Source organism: Corvus moneduloides, chromosome 1 (genome assembly GCF_009650955.1).
Source record: "Corvus moneduloides isolate bCorMon1 chromosome 1, bCorMon1.pri, whole genome shotgun sequence".
NCBI classification, from domain to species: domain Eukaryota; kingdom Metazoa; phylum Chordata; class Aves; order Passeriformes; family Corvidae; genus Corvus; species Corvus moneduloides.
The window spans coordinates 36776849-36799732 of NC_045476.1; the positions used below are offsets into that span (position 1 = coordinate 36776849).

The 22884-nt window shown below is 47.7% G+C and overlaps 1 protein-coding gene across 1 annotated transcript; it reads right to left on the bottom strand.

Moving 5' to 3' along the window:
* Positions 1 to 67: 67 nt before the first annotated feature.
* On the bottom strand, positions 68 to 15268 carry TGM4 (transglutaminase 4). The gene is made up of 14 exons (XM_032105774.1): positions 15064 to 15268; positions 11556 to 11735; positions 11317 to 11420; positions 10872 to 11001; positions 10107 to 10225; positions 8592 to 8699; positions 7869 to 8043; positions 7256 to 7394; positions 6894 to 6997; positions 5389 to 5640; positions 4383 to 4730; positions 2849 to 3018; positions 2231 to 2367; positions 68 to 409 (listed from the first exon to the last, which is right to left on the bottom strand). Exons 1-14 carry the CDS (start codon positions 15077 to 15079, stop codon positions 268 to 270), a joined length of 2124 nt encoding a protein of 707 aa, XP_031961665.1. The 5' UTR covers positions 15080 to 15268; the 3' UTR covers positions 68 to 267.
* Between the last annotated feature and the right edge of the window lie 7616 nt (positions 15269 to 22884).

Below are 22884 nucleotides of genomic sequence, written 5' to 3' on the forward strand. Positions count from 1 at the left end.
TGGGAACGTCCCCTTGTGGATTCAGAGCCATCCCAACGTGACGATATCATCAAACCCAATCACACAGTCAATTTTAACAATCTTTACTGAATCACAGTTAACTGCAATCAATGCAACTGTGCCCTTAAGCCAGTTTAATTCCCTTAGCTTTATGGCATTTTGCTCTTTACTTTAAAAGTACTGTGCAGCAATCAGGGAGAAGAGAAGTGCCCAGGGATGCGATACATTTAGCAAGGCCAACATTTGCACGCCGACAAGGCACCGATCCTACTCGGTGATGGTGATGGCCTTCTCTGTAGAGATCCCTTTGATCTGGTTTGAGATCAGCTTGGCTATGATTTTCTTCTCTCCTAGTTTTGTTGGAGTGCATATTATTTCAGACTTCATGATCCTGCCAGGCATTATATCCCTAAGGACAAAGGAAAAAAAACAGTCTCAGCATGAATTTGGGTTATTTCCCACTTTTTGAGTAATTTCACTTAAAGAAATAGTCACTGCATGTGTTTAGGGTGGGTGTTTCCCTTCCCCCATGACCAATGTGCAGCAAGTGGGGCCTGGCACTGTGATACTGCCTGGTGGTCCTGGGGACCTTCCCCAGAGTTCCCCGTACTGCTGAAACACCAAACTGAGCTCTGAAGGAAGCAGCTGTGTTCACACTTGTTGGGCAGCACAGCAGGAGCACGGGGGGAGCCCCTGTCATGCCCATCTGCCCTGAGCCTGTCACCTGCTGTGTGGGTCCTTGTCACAGGTTAGCAAGCCTAGTCCCGGAAGGGACGTCCTTGCTAAGGGGTGCTTACAGTTTCCTCTGGGAACTGATAGAACCTATCAGCTGGCCAGTTTGAATATGGACAATTCTCTAAGCCACTTAAAGTTGTGATCACCTCTGTGATCCACATTTAAGAATAGGCAAACTCCCCCTCCAAGCTCTCTCTCGTTTCCGGCGCTGGGACAGGTGGCTGCAGGGCCCGAGCAGGGCCCAGTGGGCCCGGCCAGGCCCTGCTCGGGCCAGGCTGGGCCGGGCCACGGCCATCCTGGAGCCAATGGACCTGTTCCAGCCGTGGAACCCCCCCACTGCCTTGCCGTGGGCAGCCGGAGCGGCTCGGCTCTCCCCCCTCTCCACTTCGATAAGAAAAATTCAACATTCCAGCTGCAAAGCTGCAAGGCCGAGGTGAGATTAACCCTTTTATTGCTGTGAAGAGCTGAAAACCTGAGGGAAGAGAGAGAGGAGATGCTTAAAGCTGAAATTCTGTTGTGAAGCTATGATATATCAGAGTATCCTGTTGTAATTTCATGAAGATCTGGGGGGTGGAGTGTTCAACTCGTAAGCAAAAGCACCTGCGCTGAGATAGGCAGATGCTGACGCAGCTGTAATTTCATGAGGAGTTTGGACAGGGAGAGATGAACCGGATGAGGACTTTTGCTCCAAACGGGAAAGGAGAAAACCTCAGTCCCTAGAGATGAACCAGATGAGGACTTTTGCTCCAAATGGGAAAGGAGAAAACCTCAGTCCCTAGAGATGCTCCCAGAGATAGTCCTAACGATGAAGATGATGAAGACCCTTTGCTCCCAGGGAAGGAGAAGGGCCTCTGTTTTTGTTTCTGAACGGCTCAACCTTAAAATTGTACCCCAAAAACCTTCAAGAGTGGACCCTCGAAAGCAGTTGCGGGAAAAGCTGCAAGTCGGGGGAAAGGACTCACACGCAGGCAGAGAGACTCCTCTTCCTAAATGGACTGAACAATATTTGGAAGTGGGCGGCTGTCTCGTGGTGATAATGTTTTCATAGCAGGAGCAAGAAGAGACTTCTCTTTCTAAATGGACTGAACAAGGTTATTATGGAAGTGGTAAACAGACTGAACATCTTAAGGGTTGTTTTTTTACATTGTCAGTGGGAGAAGGGAGGAAGGTGGGGGGAGGAGGAGAGTTCTGAAGGTGGTATAATTTTTTTTCTTTCCTCTTTTAGGTCTGTTAATAAACTTCTTTATATTCTTTCAAGTTTGGTGCCTGCTTTGCATTCCTCCTAATTCTTATCTCACAGCAGATAAACAGTAATGAGTATTTTGGACCAAACCACTACAGCCCTTCTGCCCAAATGTGGTGCCATTTCAAACACAGCTGGCAAAGGTCCCTCTTACTCCAAATCCCCTAACCGCTTCTTCAAGGATGTTAAAAAAAAAAAACAATAAACAGAGCAGAGTCCTGCCATGGTCATTTCATTGGCTCATCTCCTTACCCCTGATCAAATGTTGTCCTCTTAAATATGCCCAAGCCCTCCACCAGCAGCTTGCAGTTTTCCAGGGTCACATTCAGCTTGTTCTTGAAGATGAATGCACAGCTGAAGTCATTGTACAGTTTGGCTGTTTCTGGCATCTGGCAGAGGAGGAAAGAGAGAAACAAACTCAAAGGCTAGGGATCAGAGGGGTAATAAAGATGCCAGAGCTGCTGCAGGTTTGCTCCTGACCACCAGCATGGTGGGGGACAACCCCTTCGTATCCTTTCCATCCCCCTTGAAGCACTGTGTTTTCCCAGCTGGTTTCTCAACACATTTTTCCTTCAGGAGGGAGAGCTCTGGGATTGGAGATGAGCCCTGTACAAACCCTCTTCTCCCATCCCCTTCCCTCCAGCAGCCCCTTCCTTCCCCTTTTAGATGGGGCAATAATAAAACTTTCATTTCATGGCTGCTTTCAACATTCAAATGAAGGTTGAATAGCCAAGTAAGGTGTCAAGAACCGAGCATCCCAGGAGGCAGCTGTTTGGGAGATCCCCCTTGGAATGCTAACACCACCATGGTGCTGCAGTGAGCAGGGCTTTAACCCTTGTCCCCCAGGAGCCTGGCTGGTGGCTGCCTCACCTGGACAGTGATGGGGGGGTACTGGAATCTCATTGAGGTCTCCTTGGTGAGTTTGTCATTTGTTTCCTTGACCTCGGCAATGGCAGTGACAAGGATGAGCACTTCATCTTCCAGGGAGGACAGCGTCTTCATATACGCGTCAGGTGCTATTTTCATGGGGATCTGCATCTCTGCAGGAAAGAAAACACAACTCGATGCTTCATCACATGCCCAGGAATTGGGTGGCAAAGTCAGCTCTGGTGGCTGGTGTCCCAGGGTGTGGCATGAGCCGTATTTGCTGAGACCATCCTGCTGTCCCTTCGGGCCTAGTCCCTGTGGGGAGAAGCCCTGGCTGGCTGGGTGGTACCTGGCACATGCAGCCCATGGGAAGGGTGGCTGAGTCCCACTGTCCCTGCTCAGACAAGCACTGGCTTGGGCTCACATCCAGCACCTCAGCCGCCCTTGTCCCTGGCTACCCTCAGAAGGCACTCAGAAGGAGGCAGAGGAGCAGGAGGTTGGGTACATTTAAGCCTGCCTCGGGTTTCTCTGCCTGGTATAAAATTGCTGGCTTTCCTTTCACTTCAGATTTTATCTTTAATTGCCTGGACAACCTTCCAGTGGCTCAGAAAAGCCAAGAAGTCAGCAGTGCTGGTGCTTGAGCACTGATTTAGCTGCAAAGCTTCCTGGCTTCTGGGAATAAAAAAAAAAAAGCCTTTTCTTTTCCCTAAGTGTATGTACGTATGTATATATGTATGCAGGTATATATGTGGCTACCTTTGTGTCCTGCCCTGCTGCATTTTTACAGCAACAATATATGAGTGAAAACACTCAGCACTCATCAACAGCAAAGATTTTTTTCTACTTTTATTTTTTTGGTGAGTGAGTCATGCTTGGAATCAGCAAGTGTTGTTTATTGCTATTATTCATCTCTCACTAGTCTCTTGTTTAGCAAATTTCAGTTACATTGCTGGGCATCAAAAATGCAACCCAGGTTACTCAAAGATATGCAAAGCACAGCAGCAAACAGCTCTGGGGATCAGCCAGGCAGGCAGTCGTGAACTGGGAATTTGCTTGGGCAAAGAATTCAGAAAATAATACTCACCAGCATCTCCACCACCCAAATTAGAGTGGCAAACACAAGAACAAAAAAAGGCTGAAATTTCCAGCCATCTAAATCCTGTGAGGGATCTGATCCACATGGATGCACACAAAGCCTGTGGTGACATCTTTGATGTTTACACAGTGAAGACAGGAGGGAGATGCTCCAGCATACCTCACACATGCCATGAAAACCTCTGTCTGCCCTCACTGATGTGTTTCTAACCACCTCCTTGAAGCTGCAGCAGGGCCTTCACGTTTTGGTCCCTGCTACAGAGGGATCCCAGTCTGTAACTGAGACTTCCAAATTCAGTAATGAGGGAGGTAGGTTTTAGGCAGGCAATTTCTGCTCTTCACAAAGTACAGAGCCATACACTGATCTATAGTGGAGCCACTCCAAACCCCAGACTGCCGCAGTAAATTAGTCTACAGAACACAGTAAGCTTTCTGTGCTTACCAGATGTGCCTTCAAGCTTGACGGTCTCCTTGATAGTTCCAAGATTGGCCTGAACTTTTCCAGTATAGTACTGCAGCTGGCAGGAGCCAGTAAGGTCAACGGTCCAGTTCCCAGGAGTAGAGGTCTTGACTGTGATGGCCATTTCAAGGGGATTGCCAGGATGCAAAGGCTCTGTGTTGGTTATCTCAAGGTGGAGCCCAGTCTTGGTGACGGGCTCCTTCGGGACCAAAGGCTGGATGCTCCCGCTTAGTGTCTGTATGGTCGAAGCGTAGCCCGAACGAGGCACCATTCCCGAAGGGCGTATGAAGCTATAAGCTCTTTGCATAGACATCCTTTCCTCTTTGGAGCCTGGATGAAGAAAAATATGTGTGACAGCTGTATCTCGGTCTCCTCACCCAGAGCTATCTTCCCTTTATTTATGCTTTTGCTGATAAGCAGAGAGGATGTCAGAGCACCTCCAGCCTCTGCTCAGGACTACTTCTTGGTTTATGCTACCACCAAATCTAACTGTAGCATTCTGGACAGGAAGAATTTCCTGGAGGAGACAATTTAGAGGTTGGATACTCTTAAATTTTTCAGCCTGACTTTTTTTCCCTCCTCACTGAGAAGGGTTTAACAGTCTAGGACAACATGGCTGGGTCTTGAGAACTGTGGAGAAGAAATGTGGGATTTTTTTTCCAATATGGTTTGGGGAATGGAAAGACAAAAAGAAGAAGAATGAAGAAATAAAGCAAAAGTCAGTGTGACGACTAGGTTCATCACTCAGCCTGTTTCTTTCACTGCCTGCAAGCTTGCTCATGGCCCTGAAGAGCAGCCTATAGGTGTCACTGCGGGCATGAGGATACCCGGCAGCAGTGCTGCCTCCCGAGGGTCTCCAGGCCTTACACTGGGTTTACCGCTGCAGCTACTCCTGCAGTTTTCTCCTGGAAACAACACGTGCTGTGGGGTGACTTGCACGGTCAGGAGTCTCCTCTTTGGCACTGCCTTAGAGGATAGGCGCTGTTACCTTCGGGGTACTTGTACTCCCGGGTGATGTCTTCCCGCCTGTTCTGCCCCACGGCTTTTGTGCTGATCTTCTTGCCGATGGCTTGGGTCTCTGTGCCAACCTTGAAGTACTTGTCCTTGCCGTTCACCTTCTTGACGAGCCAGTAGACTCTGTCAGCGTTCACTTCCGCATACACAAACTTGCTGTCGTAGGGCAAATACACATCTCCTTCCCGGACAGCCTTCACCGGGCATGGGCCACACTGGAAACGACCTAGAGAGGGCATTCAATACCAGCTGATTTTCCAAACGTGAGCAGTGACTCCAACTTTTGCTCCACTCTCAGACACACTCAAGCAGGAATCTGTGGCCATGGCAGTTGACACTCAGCAGTAAATAGTCCTCCAATTCAATAATGAACTCCAGAACCTCTCATTTATCCCACAGCTGCTTGGGAATTTTTTGTAGATGACCAAGGTCTGGTAGGAGCTTTTGCATGTTTCCCCTCACTTAGATAATTTTAAGGTTAGAAAGCCACAGCTTGGTTTGATAAAAGAAACAGAACATAACGATGCCTTGTCCAAAAAAGGGAACAATGTGTTTTCAAGAAGTAGATAAAAGTATGTAAAAGTAGCCACACAGCATGCGAAACGTAGCTGAGACCAGTGGATAAACAGATAATAAAGAATATAGTGGCTTTTGTGGCAGAATTATATGACAAGAAGCATCAGCACGTGCCCTACAAGAAGTTCAAGGCAAGGTCATCTGTATGCTGGGGGTTACTTAGTGAGTACGACCCCTTCAGATGACCCTCCAAGACCATAAAAGCCTTTCCAGTAAGAAGCAGATGCACGCAAATTAGTTCTAGGAGAAGTGATGTTTATGTGTTAGCCAGGAAGTACACTCTAGTGAATATGTGTGATCATGATGGAATAAATACCTTGTTGTAAAATTTTGTGATACACCCAGTTAGAGGAAATATCCTCCAGGTGTCCAGTGTGCTGCAATAATGAATACCTGCTTTCTAATGCTTCAAAATTGTGTTAGAAAGTTTCTTCCTTAGCCAATTTCAGTGTCAGGTTATGAAGTCAACTGCATCCAGACACCTGTGTTTGATCTCTAGGCCAATTCCACTTTCTGCACTTCCCTGAGGATTAACCTTTTGGTTTTTTCCCACCTTTGAATTCCCTGAACATTTGCAGGGAGTGTAGTCACCAATTTTGGTGGTCACTCCTCTCATCTACCGATGAACGGCCTCATGACCCCAGTGACGTAGATGTGCTCTAACCTCTGAAACAACAATCATGTCCCCACAAGGCAGTTTTTCTGCCTGTCAAGAAATGCTGTTCCTTCCATCCTGGGCTGAGGTGGCAGCAGTGAGACCTCCTGCTTTAGAGTGTCACTGCCCCAGCGTGTGAAGATGTGCATAGGGAGTACCTGCTTTGCTGACTGGCAAAGATGTTTTTCACACAAAATGTCCCTGCCTCCCTCAGGAGTTGCAGAAGAGGCTTTCTAGGCAAATCCTACCTTGACTTTGCTCTTGAGGGGTTGAATCAATTGCCTGCCAGCCATGAAACCCTTCTGGCAGGTCCGTTCTCTTCATCCAGGCATCATTCCACACGTGGAAGTTCCTGCATGCATTTGGGTTGGAAAGAAAAGGAGTGAGCTGTTACAGCCTGAAGAGTCACGATCTCCTCCCTTAATCCTTTAGTAAGGGCAGATTTAATGGGCATTTGCATGTAACCCTGTGAAACCCCAGGCTTTCTCTCTCTCTCCTGGGCAACAAACTCCAGCAGTATGGAAGTTCTCAAAGGAATTGCTGGGGCTGGGAAATGGGGCACTGCAAGGCAGCACAGGGGATAGGAAGCATTAGCCCCATTTGGCAGTACCAGACAGAGTCTAAAGACAATGAGTTCAGCTTTTCTCCTCTTTCGTTCAGGTAGACGTCAACTCTCAGGTTCTCCTCGGTATCGTGGGCCGCGTCGAAGGTACTCACACAGCGGGATGGCACTCCCAGGCAACGCATGACTGCAGCACAGACAGACAAAGCACAGGGTCACAAAATCCCTCAGACTGGTGGGCATCTCTGGGGATCCTGTCATCTGACCCCTCTGCCCACCCAGGGTCCTCCAGAGCAGGTGCTCAGGACCGTGTCCCGATGACTTTTGAACACGTTCAGGATGTAGACTCCATAACCTCTCTGGGCACCCTGTGCCAGTGCTTGGTCACCCTCACAGTGAAAAAAGCTGTTTTCCCAGGTTCACACAGAACCTCCCATGTTTCAGCCTGTGCCTATCACCTCTGGTCTTGTGGGGCATCACTGAGAAGAGCCTGTCTGTGCCCCACTCCTTCCCATCAGGTATTTACACACAAAGCCTTCTCTTCTCCTGGTTGAGCAGTCCTGGCTCCCTCAGCCTCTCCTTACAGATAGACCCTGGCACATCTGCTGCTCAGAGGCACAGCAAGTGGGGTGTCAGAGAAAGGAGGCAGTTCACTGCTCACCTGTATTGAGGACCCCTGCGAAGACCCAGCACTGGCCGTAACGGACCGGCTTCTTTGTTTTGTAGTACTTCTGCAAAATTGTGACACTCCCAATCCAATCCATAGGGGATGTTCCATTGATGTAATTCCCTGACCAGTTCCCCAGCAGGACACCGCTGTCATCGTTGGCATTAACCTGTGGTCACACATGCAAAGGAGAAAAATAAAGGGACGAGACTGAATGAGGCTTAAACCGCAAGGTCTCTGCCTAGTCTGTGTCTTCCCAGGTGCTCCACAGCCCTGTGCGACCCACCAAGGCTGCTGGTGCTGGCTGGGGGCTCCCCTGGTTGGAAAGCCTCCACCTGGATATCTAGAGGGAGGTGGCACCTCTGCTCAGGGCAGTAAAAATTAACTCTGCATCTTGTATCTTAAACCATAGGGCTCCAAAAAGGTCCCACCACAGAGAGCAGTTACCCCCCCCAAAACACAACCCCCTGTGTTGGCCCTGCCAACACAACTGATGAGGAAGGATAACCACTGGGGCAGCTGCAAGCTTTGGAGATGGGGACTTGCTGTATTTTGTTCACTTGTCCCTCCACCCAGTAATGCCTCTGTCTCTTTGCTTGCAGTATCCCAAAGGAATCAATTTCATATGCATCCTGAAATGGTGTTCATGGTCCCAGGGAAAGAACGAAGGTGGAGGGAGTGCTGGAGGGGCAAAGCACTTCACTGAGAGAGGCTTACCAAAGCAGACATGGCTCTGGACACATTTGCAGGATCCCTTCTATCAGTCAGACTGAGTTTGCTTTTGTCCAGCAGATACATGCAGGCATCCAAGACAAATTCCTCAAACTGTTTTAGGGAGAAAATGGAGACACTTTTATGTGCCACTCTAAAACAGAATTTGCTTGTCACTGTAAAGCATGCACTTGGAGGAAAATGCCTGAATAGCTCTAACTTCTAAACTTCCTTTATGATACTGGATTTCCAAGGCTGTGGGGCTTTCCAAAGCTGTTCTCTCCAAAGAAGGGCTAAAATGAAACCGAGCCTTGGAAGACAAAAGCCTCTGTCACATGTCTTGCAAATACAGTTGGAACCTGACCCAGCAATCTTTACTCCTGTGAGTAGCACAAAGTTACCGGCATCACTTCCCTGCAACCCTGCAAATTACTCACGAGAGTAATGAAAATTTAAGATGTCTGCAGATATTTAGTCTATTGACATAGGTACAAAATGAACCTTGGAGAAGAGAAAGGTATGTAAATGCTAATTATTACAGCAAAGATTCCTAATTAGCAATTGCTGATAAAGCTCCCTGAGGTCAGGTTCAGAGAGATGACAAACATTCGATCCAATGAAGCTTGTCAGAATATCAGTATCAATTCTCATTGCTTAACAGCAGAACAAATATTAGGATAGGAACAGCCCTACAGATGATGCCCTTTGGCCCCTTTTCTGTAAAGACATCAGTGTGAGCACCTTTGTTGGGTGATGTGTGTCTTGCAGATATACATTCTGAAGATATCCTGCAAAATTGCAGACTTATAAAACAAAACAAAACAAAACAAAAGAAACATAAACCCCTCCCCCCTCCCCCCCCCAGATTTGAACACTTTTTGGTGGGGAATTCTGTCTGGATAGGGTGCAGGATATTCTGCTTGGGTGCCTGTGTGCTTTCTATAGGGTACAAATAAATCTGCTCTGGCATACACCTCTTATCTCTAGCCCAAGCCAATTTGACATTCTGCTCCTCTGGAGTTATCTCAGAGGCAGCGTGCAGGAACACCCTTCCTGAGAGAGTGGCTGATTGTGTCCTGCACACAGCTGTCAGTGAAGGCACCACTTGAAATGTGATAACCTCTGCCAGTAATTTTACCTTTTTTATTCCCGACTATGACGCAAGAGATAAATCAGATTTTTTTCCCCATCAGCCCTCTCCATGTCTCATTACCTGATTACCAACAACTACAGTTGCATGAGAGCAAGAATTCCTTTATGGGAATTTTTTCAATCAGAAATACCCTGTCCCTGGTTTCCACATCCTTTGCCAGGGGGTCACACGATCTGACTATAAATGTGCCACTAAATCCCATTCTCCAGCTGTGGGTGGGGAAAACATGTAGGCACATAGATTACTCTGAGCAGGTGAGCCCTCTCAGTGAAGCTGGCAGGGTCATTCCAGCACTTTGAGCTACTCATGGGCTTAATGCTGAAGGGATGAAGAAGGGTAATAGGGCTGACAAGACAGCTGTGTTTTACCTGCCCGTAATTCCAGGGCCTGTCGTAGATGCTGTGGGCAGACCCAACATAGATGTAGCCAGTGTCGTTAAGCACATACTCCTTCCTCTGTGCCTCATTGGCCATGTAGACCACGTCATCTGGAGAAAAAATCCCAAACCCTCAGATGTCAGGTGGTTTGCACACATGATACGAAATTTTCCGTGGAAAGCTAAACTGGGGTAACCAAGGGTGTGCAACATTCACACCAATTGATGACCATGCAGCACCCCCACTTTTTTGCTCCTTTCATGAAAGAATTTCCTCTAAGACTAATCTTTAGTTTCCCTCTGTAGGTCCATTGCTACGTGACCACTCCTTTATTACAGAAAAAAGCTTATTTCTGAACACTGGACCAGGTAGACAGCAGAGAGAACTAGGGAACTGATGCCACCCAACCATACAATTTTTTGTTCTGGTTATTTTTTGTCTGGAGTGTAAGCCAACCCAGTTCTCTCAGTTAATCTTTGGCTGGCTCAGGGAAACAGAGAGGGATGATACAGAGGTACAAACAGATGTGACAGATAGATGTCTCTCTATGGCCTGGCACTGGAGAATATCCAATGAGGAGCTGGTTCACTGCTATTGCCCAGCTTCCCACTGGCTCCATGAGGATGCTGCTTGCAGTGTTTTATGGGGAAAAAGCAATGTATGTGAGAAACAGAGGAGGGAAACTACGAGGCAAAGTTCCACCTGGGACAATCCCTGGTAGCAGTAATTATCACTCCCAGTTGCAGGACCACTCACCTTCACACCAAGGATTAAACAAAAGGTAGATGACACCATTTTCAGGCTTGTACACGTTAGCACCAGTCTTCACATGCAGGTTGTATTTGCCCACAACAGCATTGGGTGAGCTGGTGACAGACAGCAGGCACTGAGGAGGCAACAAGGAGAGATGGCATGAGGGATACCCCACCATGGCCACAGGCATAGCACAAATACAGTGCCACAGAACTGGGACAAGTGGCAAATCTGGGGGCCATGGAGGTCCCTGGAGGGAAAGAGGGGAAGGCAGCGGGATAGGGCAAAGCCTGCCTGTGTATGGGGGGAGCAATGAACCCAGCAGGACAAGGCTGCTGCCCATCTAAAATCATATGACTAAGGGAAAGCACGGGTATGAGGATGCTTCGCTCTGTAGCTTCTGATGGGCTTGGTACTGGGCATTGGGCCCCTTGCCCACAGGCTCTACCTCTTTGCCGTTCTTCTTGACAACGGAGATTTTCCACCCATTGAAATCCTCCTGCTCTGGTTTCAGTGACAGCAGGGTCCCCTTGTCTTTCACTGGATTTTCACCTAGAAACAAACCCAAGGCAGTGTGTGTGAGGGTTGCACGGGTCTGCAATGCCTGTGCAGTGCCAGGAGGAGGAAGCTGGATGCTCCTGGGGCTCTCTGGCTTTGCCTGGTGGCCACAGTGGGAATCCTGCTTACCGATGCCAAAGCGCAGGGACAGCTTGTCGGCAGCCCTCAGCTCCCTGTTGAGGCTGACCTGCACGTGGAAGGCCTGCCCGCGCCGCACCACCAGGTTCTTGATGTTGTACCCATCCGTGTGGTGCTGCTGGGTGTTCTGGCTCTTCAGAAAGTCAATCCCAGTGACCTCCAGATTGCTCTCTGGAAAGACATTAAGAGAAAAGTAGAAAGGAAAAAGAAGAGATTGATGGCAAATTGCACAGTAAAGACAGTTCTCTTCTTAATGCAGCCCTGTGAGTCATCAAAATATCTAGAGTAACAAGCGATCTAGAGTAAGACAATATAAAATAATATGATAATAAAATAAAATAAATACCCAGAGGCAAACCTCAGACTCCCTGGGAAGAGATGGAGAGAGGAGGAGGCAGAATCATGCTGCAGAGACGAACAGTCAGAGGGCAAGGCAGGAGCTTGTCCCTGCTCTGGGTGGATTGCTGTAGCACCCTCACCATAGAGCACTGCCCCCTTCGTGCCAACTGCTGCTTTTCCCATTAAGACACAGCATTTAAAATGACTGCCTCCTCAACTGCCCTTTACTCCTGCAACTCTGGATGGGAGCAGGGCCAGGACAAGCCTCAGCAACTCTGTGCCCAGTGGCTTGTGGCTCAGGGCCATGGCATAGGAGTGGAGCTGCAAGAGGCACAACCCAGTGATATACTTGAGCAAAAAGAAAGCCCTCAGCTTTCTTGATGATGGAGATTTGGGGGTTACTGCATCAGACTTTGGCAGGCTGCCCAGTTGTGACGGGAAAAGCCAGAGCATGCAGGAATGCGGCTGAGCCGTATTTCTTCGGGAGCGTTGTAGGTCTTGTACCTGCCCATTAAATATCCTCAAAGGATGAATTCCGTGTGAACAGTAGGGAGTTACAATACCTCATAAGCACTCTTTTCTTGAGTGATTCAGATGAAGACATGGGAGAGGCAAAAACAGGTTACGGTAACTTTGAAATTAGCAAGTCAAAAGCATAATGGTTGAAGAGATTAATTTACCAAATGTCTTGACAGATTTGCATGGTACCAGGCAACCATGTTAATCTCAGTATCAACAAGAGACATGCCGAACACTGAAGAGGCAGGAATCGGCTGGTAGCTGCTGTGGTGTGAGAGATGCCACATGCAGGGCTGGTCCCAGGGCAGGCTGAAATCAGTGACATGCTTCCTAGTGAGACCTGTGCTGGGCAGCAACTGCAGCCTTAAGTAAACTGAACTGACCACCCATGGATCCCCAGCAGACTATTACCTCTGAGTATTTCTTCTAAGTAAATATATAAACCATATTTATATTAATTACGTAACAGATATAAGTGGCACAGCAAATAGAATTGACCAGCACCTTTTGTTAACCAATTTAATCTTTGAGTGCTTTTTGTTTGCTTGCTGCATGCCAGTTGCCAAACTCGGGATGAAGTTCTACGCAACGGGGTGTATGTGCATTTATGCCAAAAAATTTCAGCTGGAACTAGCTGCTTAACCCTCTTGAGGACAAAAAGGAAGTGCATCTTCCTCAGCATTAAGAAATCTCCAAACACTAAAGCTGCTCAACCTTGTTCTTTATGGAAAACTCTGGTGCTGGGCTGAGAAGATAGCAGAAAAGAGCCCTGGTCCTGGGAGAGGGCTGAAAAGGGACATGGGAATTGAGCACATAGGATGGCTGTGGGAAAGGGCCCTAGGAAATCCATCCTTCCAGCATTTCTTAACTTAGGGACTGCATAGCCATCCCATTTCTGGACATCACCAGTGTTGTCAACCTCTGTTGAGGATGCACAGGGAAAATTCACTGACAACAGCTGCCCTGGAACACAGCCTGACCGTGCTGAGCACAGTGCCAAAGACCTGTCTCCACTCAGCGCTGCCTGTCAATCATGCTGCATTGAGTCCTGTGCAAAGACACTTGTGATGCCCTGTGATCTGACTGGCACAGTGTCCTGTGCCAAGGAATGCCTCAGAGCAAGCCAGTGGCGCACCCACCACCACATCCGAGGTGGCTTGGCTGCAGCCCGTCTACCCTCACCTGCTGCTTTTGTCTTCCTGCTCTGCTTCCTGCCCTGGGCACGAAGCTGGACCCCCACACACCCTGTGTCTGGCTGCCTGCAGGCACCTCGGTTTGCCAGCAGGGAAATTAATGATTTATAGAAGAGCTGAGTATACCAAGAATGCATCTGCCCACAGGACAGAGGCTCAGACTGTGAGAGGCAGTCCTGTCTGTGCTCGCTCCTGGGCCAGGCCAGAAGCAAACCCAAATCTCAAGTGCTGGCAGATTTCTTTTCCTTTTTAAATAGAAAAAAATTCAAGGCAGTATTTTGCCTCCTAGTTCCATGATTTATCACTTACAGAGCCCCTTCCTATGCTAACCCACAAGCCCCATTGCATTGCTACCTGCCTGGAGAGATGTTCAGAGCTTCAAGAACACAGTGACCACCCAGACCAAAAATGGGGACATGAGGGCTTGGCACTGGTAAGTGTCTGGGGCCTTTTTTCCCTGATGATGAGGAGGTGATGGGGTTTAAAAAACCTATTAATATGGAACAGAGTTTCTGTATGTCTGGCATCACTGGGAACAAGGGCTGCTCAGAAGGACAGAAGGGAAGTGGGATGAGAACTGTAGTTTTTAAAGAGACAACATAATTTGGATACCTGCATTTACTCCTGATTTTTGCCCAGCCTCCAGGCAAACCCTCATGCACATCCCAGAGATGTGAGATCACATCCCAAGGATGCTGCTGTCCAAGACTTCCTGGAAAATTTCAGCTCATCCACGCTCAAAGTACAGAGGTTTGAAATTGGGGGACTTGGAGTGGTGTCAAAACACCCCTCACCTCCTGAGGGCCGTGGAGACCTGTTCCCAACTCTGCTGCAGGCACCATCCAGCCCACATGTGCACCTACCCAGCTACATGCCAAACCCCTGGGGTTTTGGTCATCTTGGGGCTGGGCTGGCCAGTGGTGGTGGTTCAGCAGCTGCTGCAGGAGTGACCCAGGCACCATTCTAGGTAGGTTCAGGATCTCCTGACAACAGGGCAGACAGGACAGCCATGGGACAGAGCTCAAGCCCATATAAATCCTCCTTTCAGTTATTTTGAAACTTCCATCAGATGCTATCAGGCATCACTAAAGAGCAATAATCTACATGATTAAGTAGCCTGAAAGAAAGAAAATCTTTTAACATTGATGTGGAATGAGTTTAAAAGAGCTGCATTTCCTTCACACTGACAGAACCAGACGTCTACAGGTTGAAGAACAGTGATGAAAAATGAGTTGCATCTTACAGTTAGATTACCAATCCGTCAAAAGCACAATTTGCACAGCCAGAGCAAACTGATCCCCTGTGAGCAGCACTGGTACCACAACTTCTTTCCCCAAGGTGTCACCTATGGCAATCAGAGGGATGAGAACCTCTGGAGCTGCCATCCTCCCTGCAGGAGACTTGCCAAACTTCACACCTAACATATCATATCAAGCATTAAAACTCACCAGTGTTGCCGAACATGGTTCTTTCAGAGCTTCTACCCGAGATGCCTGTGATGCCAGCAGCTTCCAAGCTCCTGAGTAGTCTATGCCACTTGCTTCTGAGTGTGGAGAAGGAAGACAGGCTGCCCTTTTTATCTGTGTCTTGCTCTGAGGTGTCAGCAGGTCCACTGCCAAGGGGTGGTGTTTCAAGAAAGGAAGTTCCTGTGGAAAAAAAAATTACTACAACTCCCTCTGCACATAGTCAGCCCCTGAAAAACAGCGAAACTTAAATCTCGACTCACATGGAAGGTGAATTTGCACAATCGGATGACAAGTGGTCAGACCCTTCACTGACAAACAGTAAAATCACAGGCTAGGTGAGTAACAAGAATTCACCTATGACCTAATATCCAGGTCACCAGGACTGCAACTCCAGGGCTAACTTTACAAGGAAGCCCACAAACATTTAATCCTTAGGAGAACAGTTGACCATTAGGACCAGTCTAACTTTCTTTTAAGTTAGTGAGATTTTTGTCATCACATTTGGGACAGAAATACTTGGAGCTGTGGGCTAAAATCCAGCATTTACACATGTGGGTTGGGAAGCTGAAGGATCCTAGCACTGGCCCTCTCCCCACGGGGTGAGGTAGATGTCAAGGGAGATACCCCAGTGGGAGCACTAAGTGGGAAAGAGGAGAATCAGGCTATGTCCAGGAGGAGAAAGAAACGTGGTGGAACAGGAGCTGTTTGTTGGCTGCTCTTTGCTGACAGCTCTGCAGGACATGGTTGGACCCCATATGCCCCACTGCCACCCTGGTCCTCAGGGTGACCAAAGATGGAGAGATGACTCTGCCCTACAGAGGGGAGAGCTGGTGGTATAAAGGCCGCCAGTGACATGGGAAGTGTCCAGAAAGAGATACAAACGTCTCCAGGCACCCAGAAACGTAGAAGTGGCTCAGCTGTTGGAGCAGCCCTAGCCCTCTGATGCCTCCCTCAATGGCAGCAGCCCAGGGTTCAGCAAGGCTGTTTGCAAGGCTATCACATCTAAGTGTAGGTTCTCCCTAGACAGGATTGCCCTGTGGAAGCCTTCAAAGGCACCAACTTTTCTCCATTGATTTAGGTAACTAGGTATTTACTTTAGGAGGACTGTTTCCCTTGGTGCAAATGAGGAGCTGAGTTAGCAGATGCCACCCTCTGAGCATGTCACTGCTTGCTGGCAGGTGGATGTTGGGTGTCCTTACTTGAGAGCGTGACTAGGGCACCACAGGGCACTGAGGGTTCAGCGCACATCCATAATCCCGCAGGACATCTGCAAGAATATCTGAACCAGCAAAGTTCTTAGCAGATGGAGCATCACACACCATTCAGCACCAGACAATGTGCTGACAACTACGTATTTCACTATTGACAAAAACACTGCAACCCTGATTTAGCTTTCAGCGTGGCTTTTATTCTGCACTTCCTTCCTCCTAAAGGGTGAAAGACATTTTTGTTAAGAAGCAGTATGGGATGAAGTAAAGTGTACATGGAATGTCAGTACAACAACATAACTAGTCTGAACATAATCTGAACATTTATGATGTATCTTACTGGTTTCCACTTAAATGCAGCAACTGAGTAATCCACATCATCTGAAGTCACTGACAGTAGCTTCCTAATCCAAGCTGTCTCAAGCTGTTTTATACATCATTCTATGCTTGGTTGGAGGCATCTCAAATTGTGTTGACACAAAAGTCCTGCAGCAAAATTACAGATTTTTGCGAACAGGAACAGATTGATGTTGGTAACACTTTGCTTCTGAAAAAACATTTCTAGATGTGTGCTGGAGGGTGAACAAGGGAAGCAGGGCATGTATTCACCAGGAAACAGTCATACTTGCAGTCCTTTGGGGTTTGCAAAACCTTGATTTCAACAGTGTGCGTGTTCTGACCCTCACCTTAAACCTGAGTCTGAGAAATGATTGTAAAAGTTACATGGATACGGGTTCTGCCCTGCCATGAACCTACTCCATCTTCGAAGGTGGTTGACCTTTTTGGGGGGTGGGTTTTGGCCATTGGGGCATGGCTTCAGTTCTCCTTTTGCTTTGTGCAGCTGCTGGTCTAGCCCGTTCCCATTATCTTTCTCTACACACTGGTAGTATCTCAATTCAACAGAAATGAACTTGGCACATGGTACCACGCTCCCAACACAACCTTCCACCCCTGGCTCATACGAGTTGCTGTGCCAGGAAAAGCCATTGAACTCTAATACTCTCCAAGAGTTGTTGGCAAGGTCCGAGAAGAGGAATTTTGGCTTAAACTACAGGAGTGTTTTTAAAAGATGTGGTTTCAAATTCTTTCATGTTGCAAGGCAGGTGATCTCTGTCTTTTTACAGGCAAACCTCCTTCTGTCTTTGCTGGTCAGAGTGGCTGGCTATGGTTCGGCTATGGTTCACCACGGCTTTTTTCTTCTTGGTGAAGCAATGAAAAATACCAGTCCATTTTAATTTCTTTTTTTTCCCCCCAAACAGTTACAACAGTAAATCACTTCAATCTGTCTCATAAAACTGTATTCTTTTAATTAAGAGTACCGGGAATTTTTTTTTTTTGCAGGCAATCTCCCTATTCCCAATAATTTCAGCAACTTACTTCCCAACTTGCAAAATAAGACAACAGATGTGGTCAGCCTTATCTGCATCTGTCTGTTGCAAGGTCACCTTATTAGCTGGCATAAGAAGGTAATAAAATGCAAACAAATAAAATAAAATTCCCCAGTGGCTGCTCCCCTATTTACAAGCTTGCCCTTTGTCTCAGGTTTTGTTTATTTTGTGTATCTAAACTGACAAAACAAGTCAAGCTTCCAGAGCATGACCACAGTTATTGATGCCAAGTAGGAAAGACAAATCCTTAGCTTTACATTTTCATTCATTTGTAACCCCATGAGAAGTTGCCTTTTGTAACAGCAATTTACTGAGCTACATTTTTTATAAACACCTGAGGCTTCAAGATCCTTTTATTTTGTCGGGGTGTTTTTCCATGTCCAGTCAGAGTAATACTCAAAATAAATAACAGATCAAAAGCAGTACAGGTTTCCTTTTGGGCACTCTGGAAAGGTGAACTCATCCTCTCAGCCTTCCCATGGAGTTGCTCTGAGGTGTCAGAGGGTAAGCAGCGCATCCGGCGCAGTACACAGGGACACAGTCCCTGTCTGGGTCCTGAGGGGCACCATGGCAAGGAGATGTCCTCCACTGACCACAGCACGACTGCTCCCATGTGTACCACCTAGTACATGTTGAGTCCTTCCTGAATCACAGCCTAGGAAATGATAAGTAGTAAGAAATCTTGGGGGTGTCAAAGACAAAAAAAATCACAGATGGAGAACTGCAGAGGATCTGGTCCATCTCTTTTGAGCTGGATTTGAGGCGCTATGTTGGTCCTGTTCTCACATTTTCATTAAGCTGTACCTCAGTCTTTAGGAATGTCCTGGTATCAAGACACATCATAGTCACACAATGATCCTGACATGCCAGTGTTGCTGTTACTCTGAAAGGAGCATTGATTTGATCATTTCTCACTCATGTACACCGAAAACGGACCATGACAGTGGCCTGTGCCCACAGGGCATCCCATGTATCCAGCAGGCAGATTCTCTTCTATCCAACATGAGCCAACTTGTGGCAGGCATTTGGATGTCAGGGGTTGATGCAAGATGGCCAAGCCCAGATCTTAACTGATTTCAGTCATCTGGCCCCAGATACCTGGTAATGAGTTTCTCACAGGCAAATACCAGAGAAGTGATTGATACCAGCATAATTATTACGGAAATTCCACTGTTTCATAGAATCATGAAATCATAGAATATCCTGAGTTGTAAGGGACCCACTAGGGTCTTTGAAGTCCAACTCCTTCCTTCTCACTGAATATTGAAAGAGGATTTTTGGACCTAAGTTAGGGATATAGGTGAGTGGCTTTGGGCATTTCCTTACAGAAGGAATGAAAACTGTATCAACCTGTGCCCAACCCAGTGCCACCCAAGGGCTCTGCTCCTGAAGAAGACAGAGACCAAACAGCCACCATACCTACATATATATCAAGCATAGACTTACGGCTACTCAGGCAAAACACTCTTGTGTAGCACTCTCCGTGCCCTGAAAGAGAAGTTCTGTGGGCATCACAGGAAATGGAGGTTTTAGGCCATTAAAAAACAGAAAGCTGCTTTAAGAGCAAGCCAAAATGATACGATGTTAAAGTATTTTTTAATATCCCTTTCCTGGCTGGAGTGCAAAAGGAAAAATTGCAGTATCAGTCTAGATATATGGACCAACAATGTGTGACGGTTGAACTTGGAATTTCAGTACTATGACTTCTTGACCCTCAGTTCTAGTACAACTGCTGCACTGGAAACTCAGCTCCAGTGCTGAGCCATTACGTATTAGTCTAAAATAACTTAGCATGAGGCACTTCTGCTTCTCAGCAAAATACTTGAGAATTTTGTGCAATAAATTACAAAGAAAGATCTCCATCATGTCAACTTTTCCAGACAGTAGATTTTAAAAATAATTGCCCACTTTTTGAACCTGATGAGCCAGCTAGCCTCTGCTGTTTCCTGCAGGCAGGAGTTCCTCAGCCAAATGACACACTACAAGAAGAGGAAGCTCCTCTGGCTTTGATGCTTACTGGCTTCCCTTGTGGCCCCCCCATCCTTGTGGCAGAGGAGACAATTGACATGTTACTTTCTCCATTATTTCAGCTTACTTTCTCCATGCAACTCAGGGTCTTCTCGGCCCCTATTACAAACCACCATGGTCTCTTTTCCACTCTGAATGGCACCAGCCTGCTAGCTCCATCCTCACACCTTTGTCCACTCCATCAAGAGACTTGAAATGGGGAGAAGGACCCCCCTCACCATGCCATCCCAAAACCTACAGTGTGTGTTTGGAAAGGATCCAACACGGTGGGTGTAGTTATTCCAGGGCTGTATCCACCCTACTGCCACTGACCCATGAACTTGCTTGCATGTATGACCACACTGACTGATTGCACTGTGAACACATACCCACAGCCTACACCTAAAGCAAACAATATGAAAAGGTACGAGGAAAAATAAAGCAAAAGAGGGCTGCAAAAAATAAATGGTAGGGGCAAGGAAATCAACAGTGCAAATATTGAATCAGGGATAAAATAGTTCATCCATGTATTAAAAACAGCTTCAGCGAACAAGGAAAATACTGAAAGAATACCTTCCCACCTACAGGATATGTGTTTGGTTGCAAATGTCTAAGTGAGAAAGTAGAAACTTGCATGCCAGTGTCTTCGAGTAAGATTTCTCTGGGCAGGGGAGGTGTAGCAGCTTCTCCTACCTGTCTGTGTGGCTGGGTGTGTGTGTCTCTATAGATCGAGATGTACACGGTCTACAGACTACAGGTCCCATTGTGCCATGCCGCATTCCCGCCAGCCAGCACTGCAACTGAAATTGTCACGTGGTGGGAAGGGAGAAACTTCCTAGAACAAGGTTTCCAGGGAGGCTCCTGTGCTGCACCAGAGCAGACCAAAAGCACAGCAGATACAAAGGTTTTGTCCCACCCCTGAATATATCTGTCAAGTGGCAGTCTCCAGGTATGGTGGGACTGACTGAGCCCAGGGATCTGGGGCTATTTGCCCTGAAAAGCAACCAAGCCAACATACTCCCACCCACCCCTTGTCACAGCATTCAGGCTGTTGTCCTTCACAGCAGCTCTCGATGCTCTCGCTCCATGCCCACCAGGGTTTTCTAGGAAGCACTTTCATGCAACACTGGTTCCTGGCAGAATCATGCTTGTGATTGCCTAACTTTGGCGTGTCCTGAAGGGAACAAATCACTTAAAATACCTCCTATCTGGGTGAGGAAACAGTCGACTGGCAGCAGAAAATGTGATATTTATAATGCCTCATCCGTCCCTGGGGCACTGCTCATTTCTCCCTAAGTGTTGCCTTCACTTACTGAAAGCAATTTGGATCGAAGCTGCGGCTGCTGTTCAGACATTGCACACTGCAGGTCACAGTGCCAAGCAGAGCTGTCCAACTCTCACCTCTTGCTGCAAAACCAGAGATGCTCTGCTTGTGCCAAGGGAGGACCTGAACTGCTCACATGGCCAAGCCCTAGCCCCAGCTCTCACAGGCAGGATGAAACCATGGCTCGTAGTGACCTCTGAGCCAAGCGAGACTGAGCTTGTACAAAAAGTGGTAGCACCATCTACCGCGCCCCACCCCCTACCACTCTTTGCAGCCCTTCCCTCTCACTTATTTCCAGTGTCATGGATTTATGCCCTCAGGGTGCAGTGGAGCCTATGTGTCATACAAAACCTGTGCAGGGCTAAGCAAGGTGTGCATCATCTCACCCCAGCAAAATGGGAGTGGGAGGCCCCACCCAGGAGCTCCCCAAGCTTTAACCCAGCACCAGCAATCCCTCAGGACTTCAAGGGCATGAAGGGAGCTGCTTAGGAAGTCTTGGCAATTTATACAGCCACTCACAGACACCCCTCCTTAAACCTCAAGGAAAAATTGAAACAACTAATACCGTTTTTAAACAGTCAGAAACCAAAACTTTTCCTTGGAGAGTGAATGGCATGGCTGGTTGGCTGCTCCGAGGCAAACACCCTCCTGTGTATGCCAAGTGGTGCTACTGGCCATGGGTCACTGTGGTGCTGCAGACAGCCACAGGATGGAGTACCACAAGATCCAGGCTTATCCCTCTGGGCACGCCACGTTGGGGTGCTGCAGCTGGTCAGCACTGCCCAGCCCTGGGAGCCATTGCTAACATTGCACCCACCTGGCTGTCCTCTCAACCAGCAAAGGCTCAAATTCACAAAGCACTTCACAATGGTCGAGTCCTTCTCCTTTGATAAATTTGTTTTCAGGCTATAAATGCACATGCAAGTGTCCATTATGGTTTCTGTGGTTAGAGTACAAGCCTCTGGCAGCCTAGGTCTGCATGGTGCCTCAAGGAGGAACCTTCTTTCTCTGACACAGAAGGATTTAATGGGAACTGCTAAACATGGAGGCAGAAGGTCAAACCAGTTTCCAATTATAGATGGCATTGGTCATTAAATTGGCCCCTAGGTCACAGGAAATCCAACTGTCTGCCCAGATGGGATGGTCACCAACGCTAGATTGAGTCACTTGAGGCTTTGTCTAGCTGAGTCTTGAAAACCTCCATGGGCAGAGACTCTGCTGCCTGTACTGGCAACTAACCTCCTAATGACATTTTTTCCCCTGATGGCCAGCTTGAAAGCCCTAAGACAGAACCTGTGCCTGTTGCCTTGTTTAGTACTGGCCATTTCTACGTTGCCTCTGTAACTCTTTTCCAAGGCTGACTGGGTCAGCCTGAGCCTTCCTTGTCTCTAACCAGCCCACATCCCTCAGCCTCTCTTCCTAGGCCCCTGCCATCTTGGAATCCTTGAGCCAGACCAGTTTCCTACACTCCTCTTGAACTTGGGGCTCCAGCACTGGAAAATACACTCCAGATAGAACCATTGACAGTGTCAGGACTCTGAGAGCACCACTGGGACTGGCTGCCCCTGCCCAACCCACAGGGCTTTCCCCTCCTCCCTGCCCATGGCCCAGGACCCCATTTCAGATTTTACAAGCAAGTTGCTGACCTTTTTTTTTGGTGTTAAGGTATCTAGAAAGAGACTTGCCTTAGAAAGGACACTGAAACACCCAGCCCAACAACCATCTGCCTAAAGCTAGAATGTGTGGTCTTACAGTCTAAAGTACTTTGTTCCTTCCTAAGGAAGAACAACATTTTCAGGAATATTGTCTTCTTCGATCCTTTCCATTAGAAAGTCACCTTGTACAACACTCCACACCCTTGAATTTTAGGGGCAAA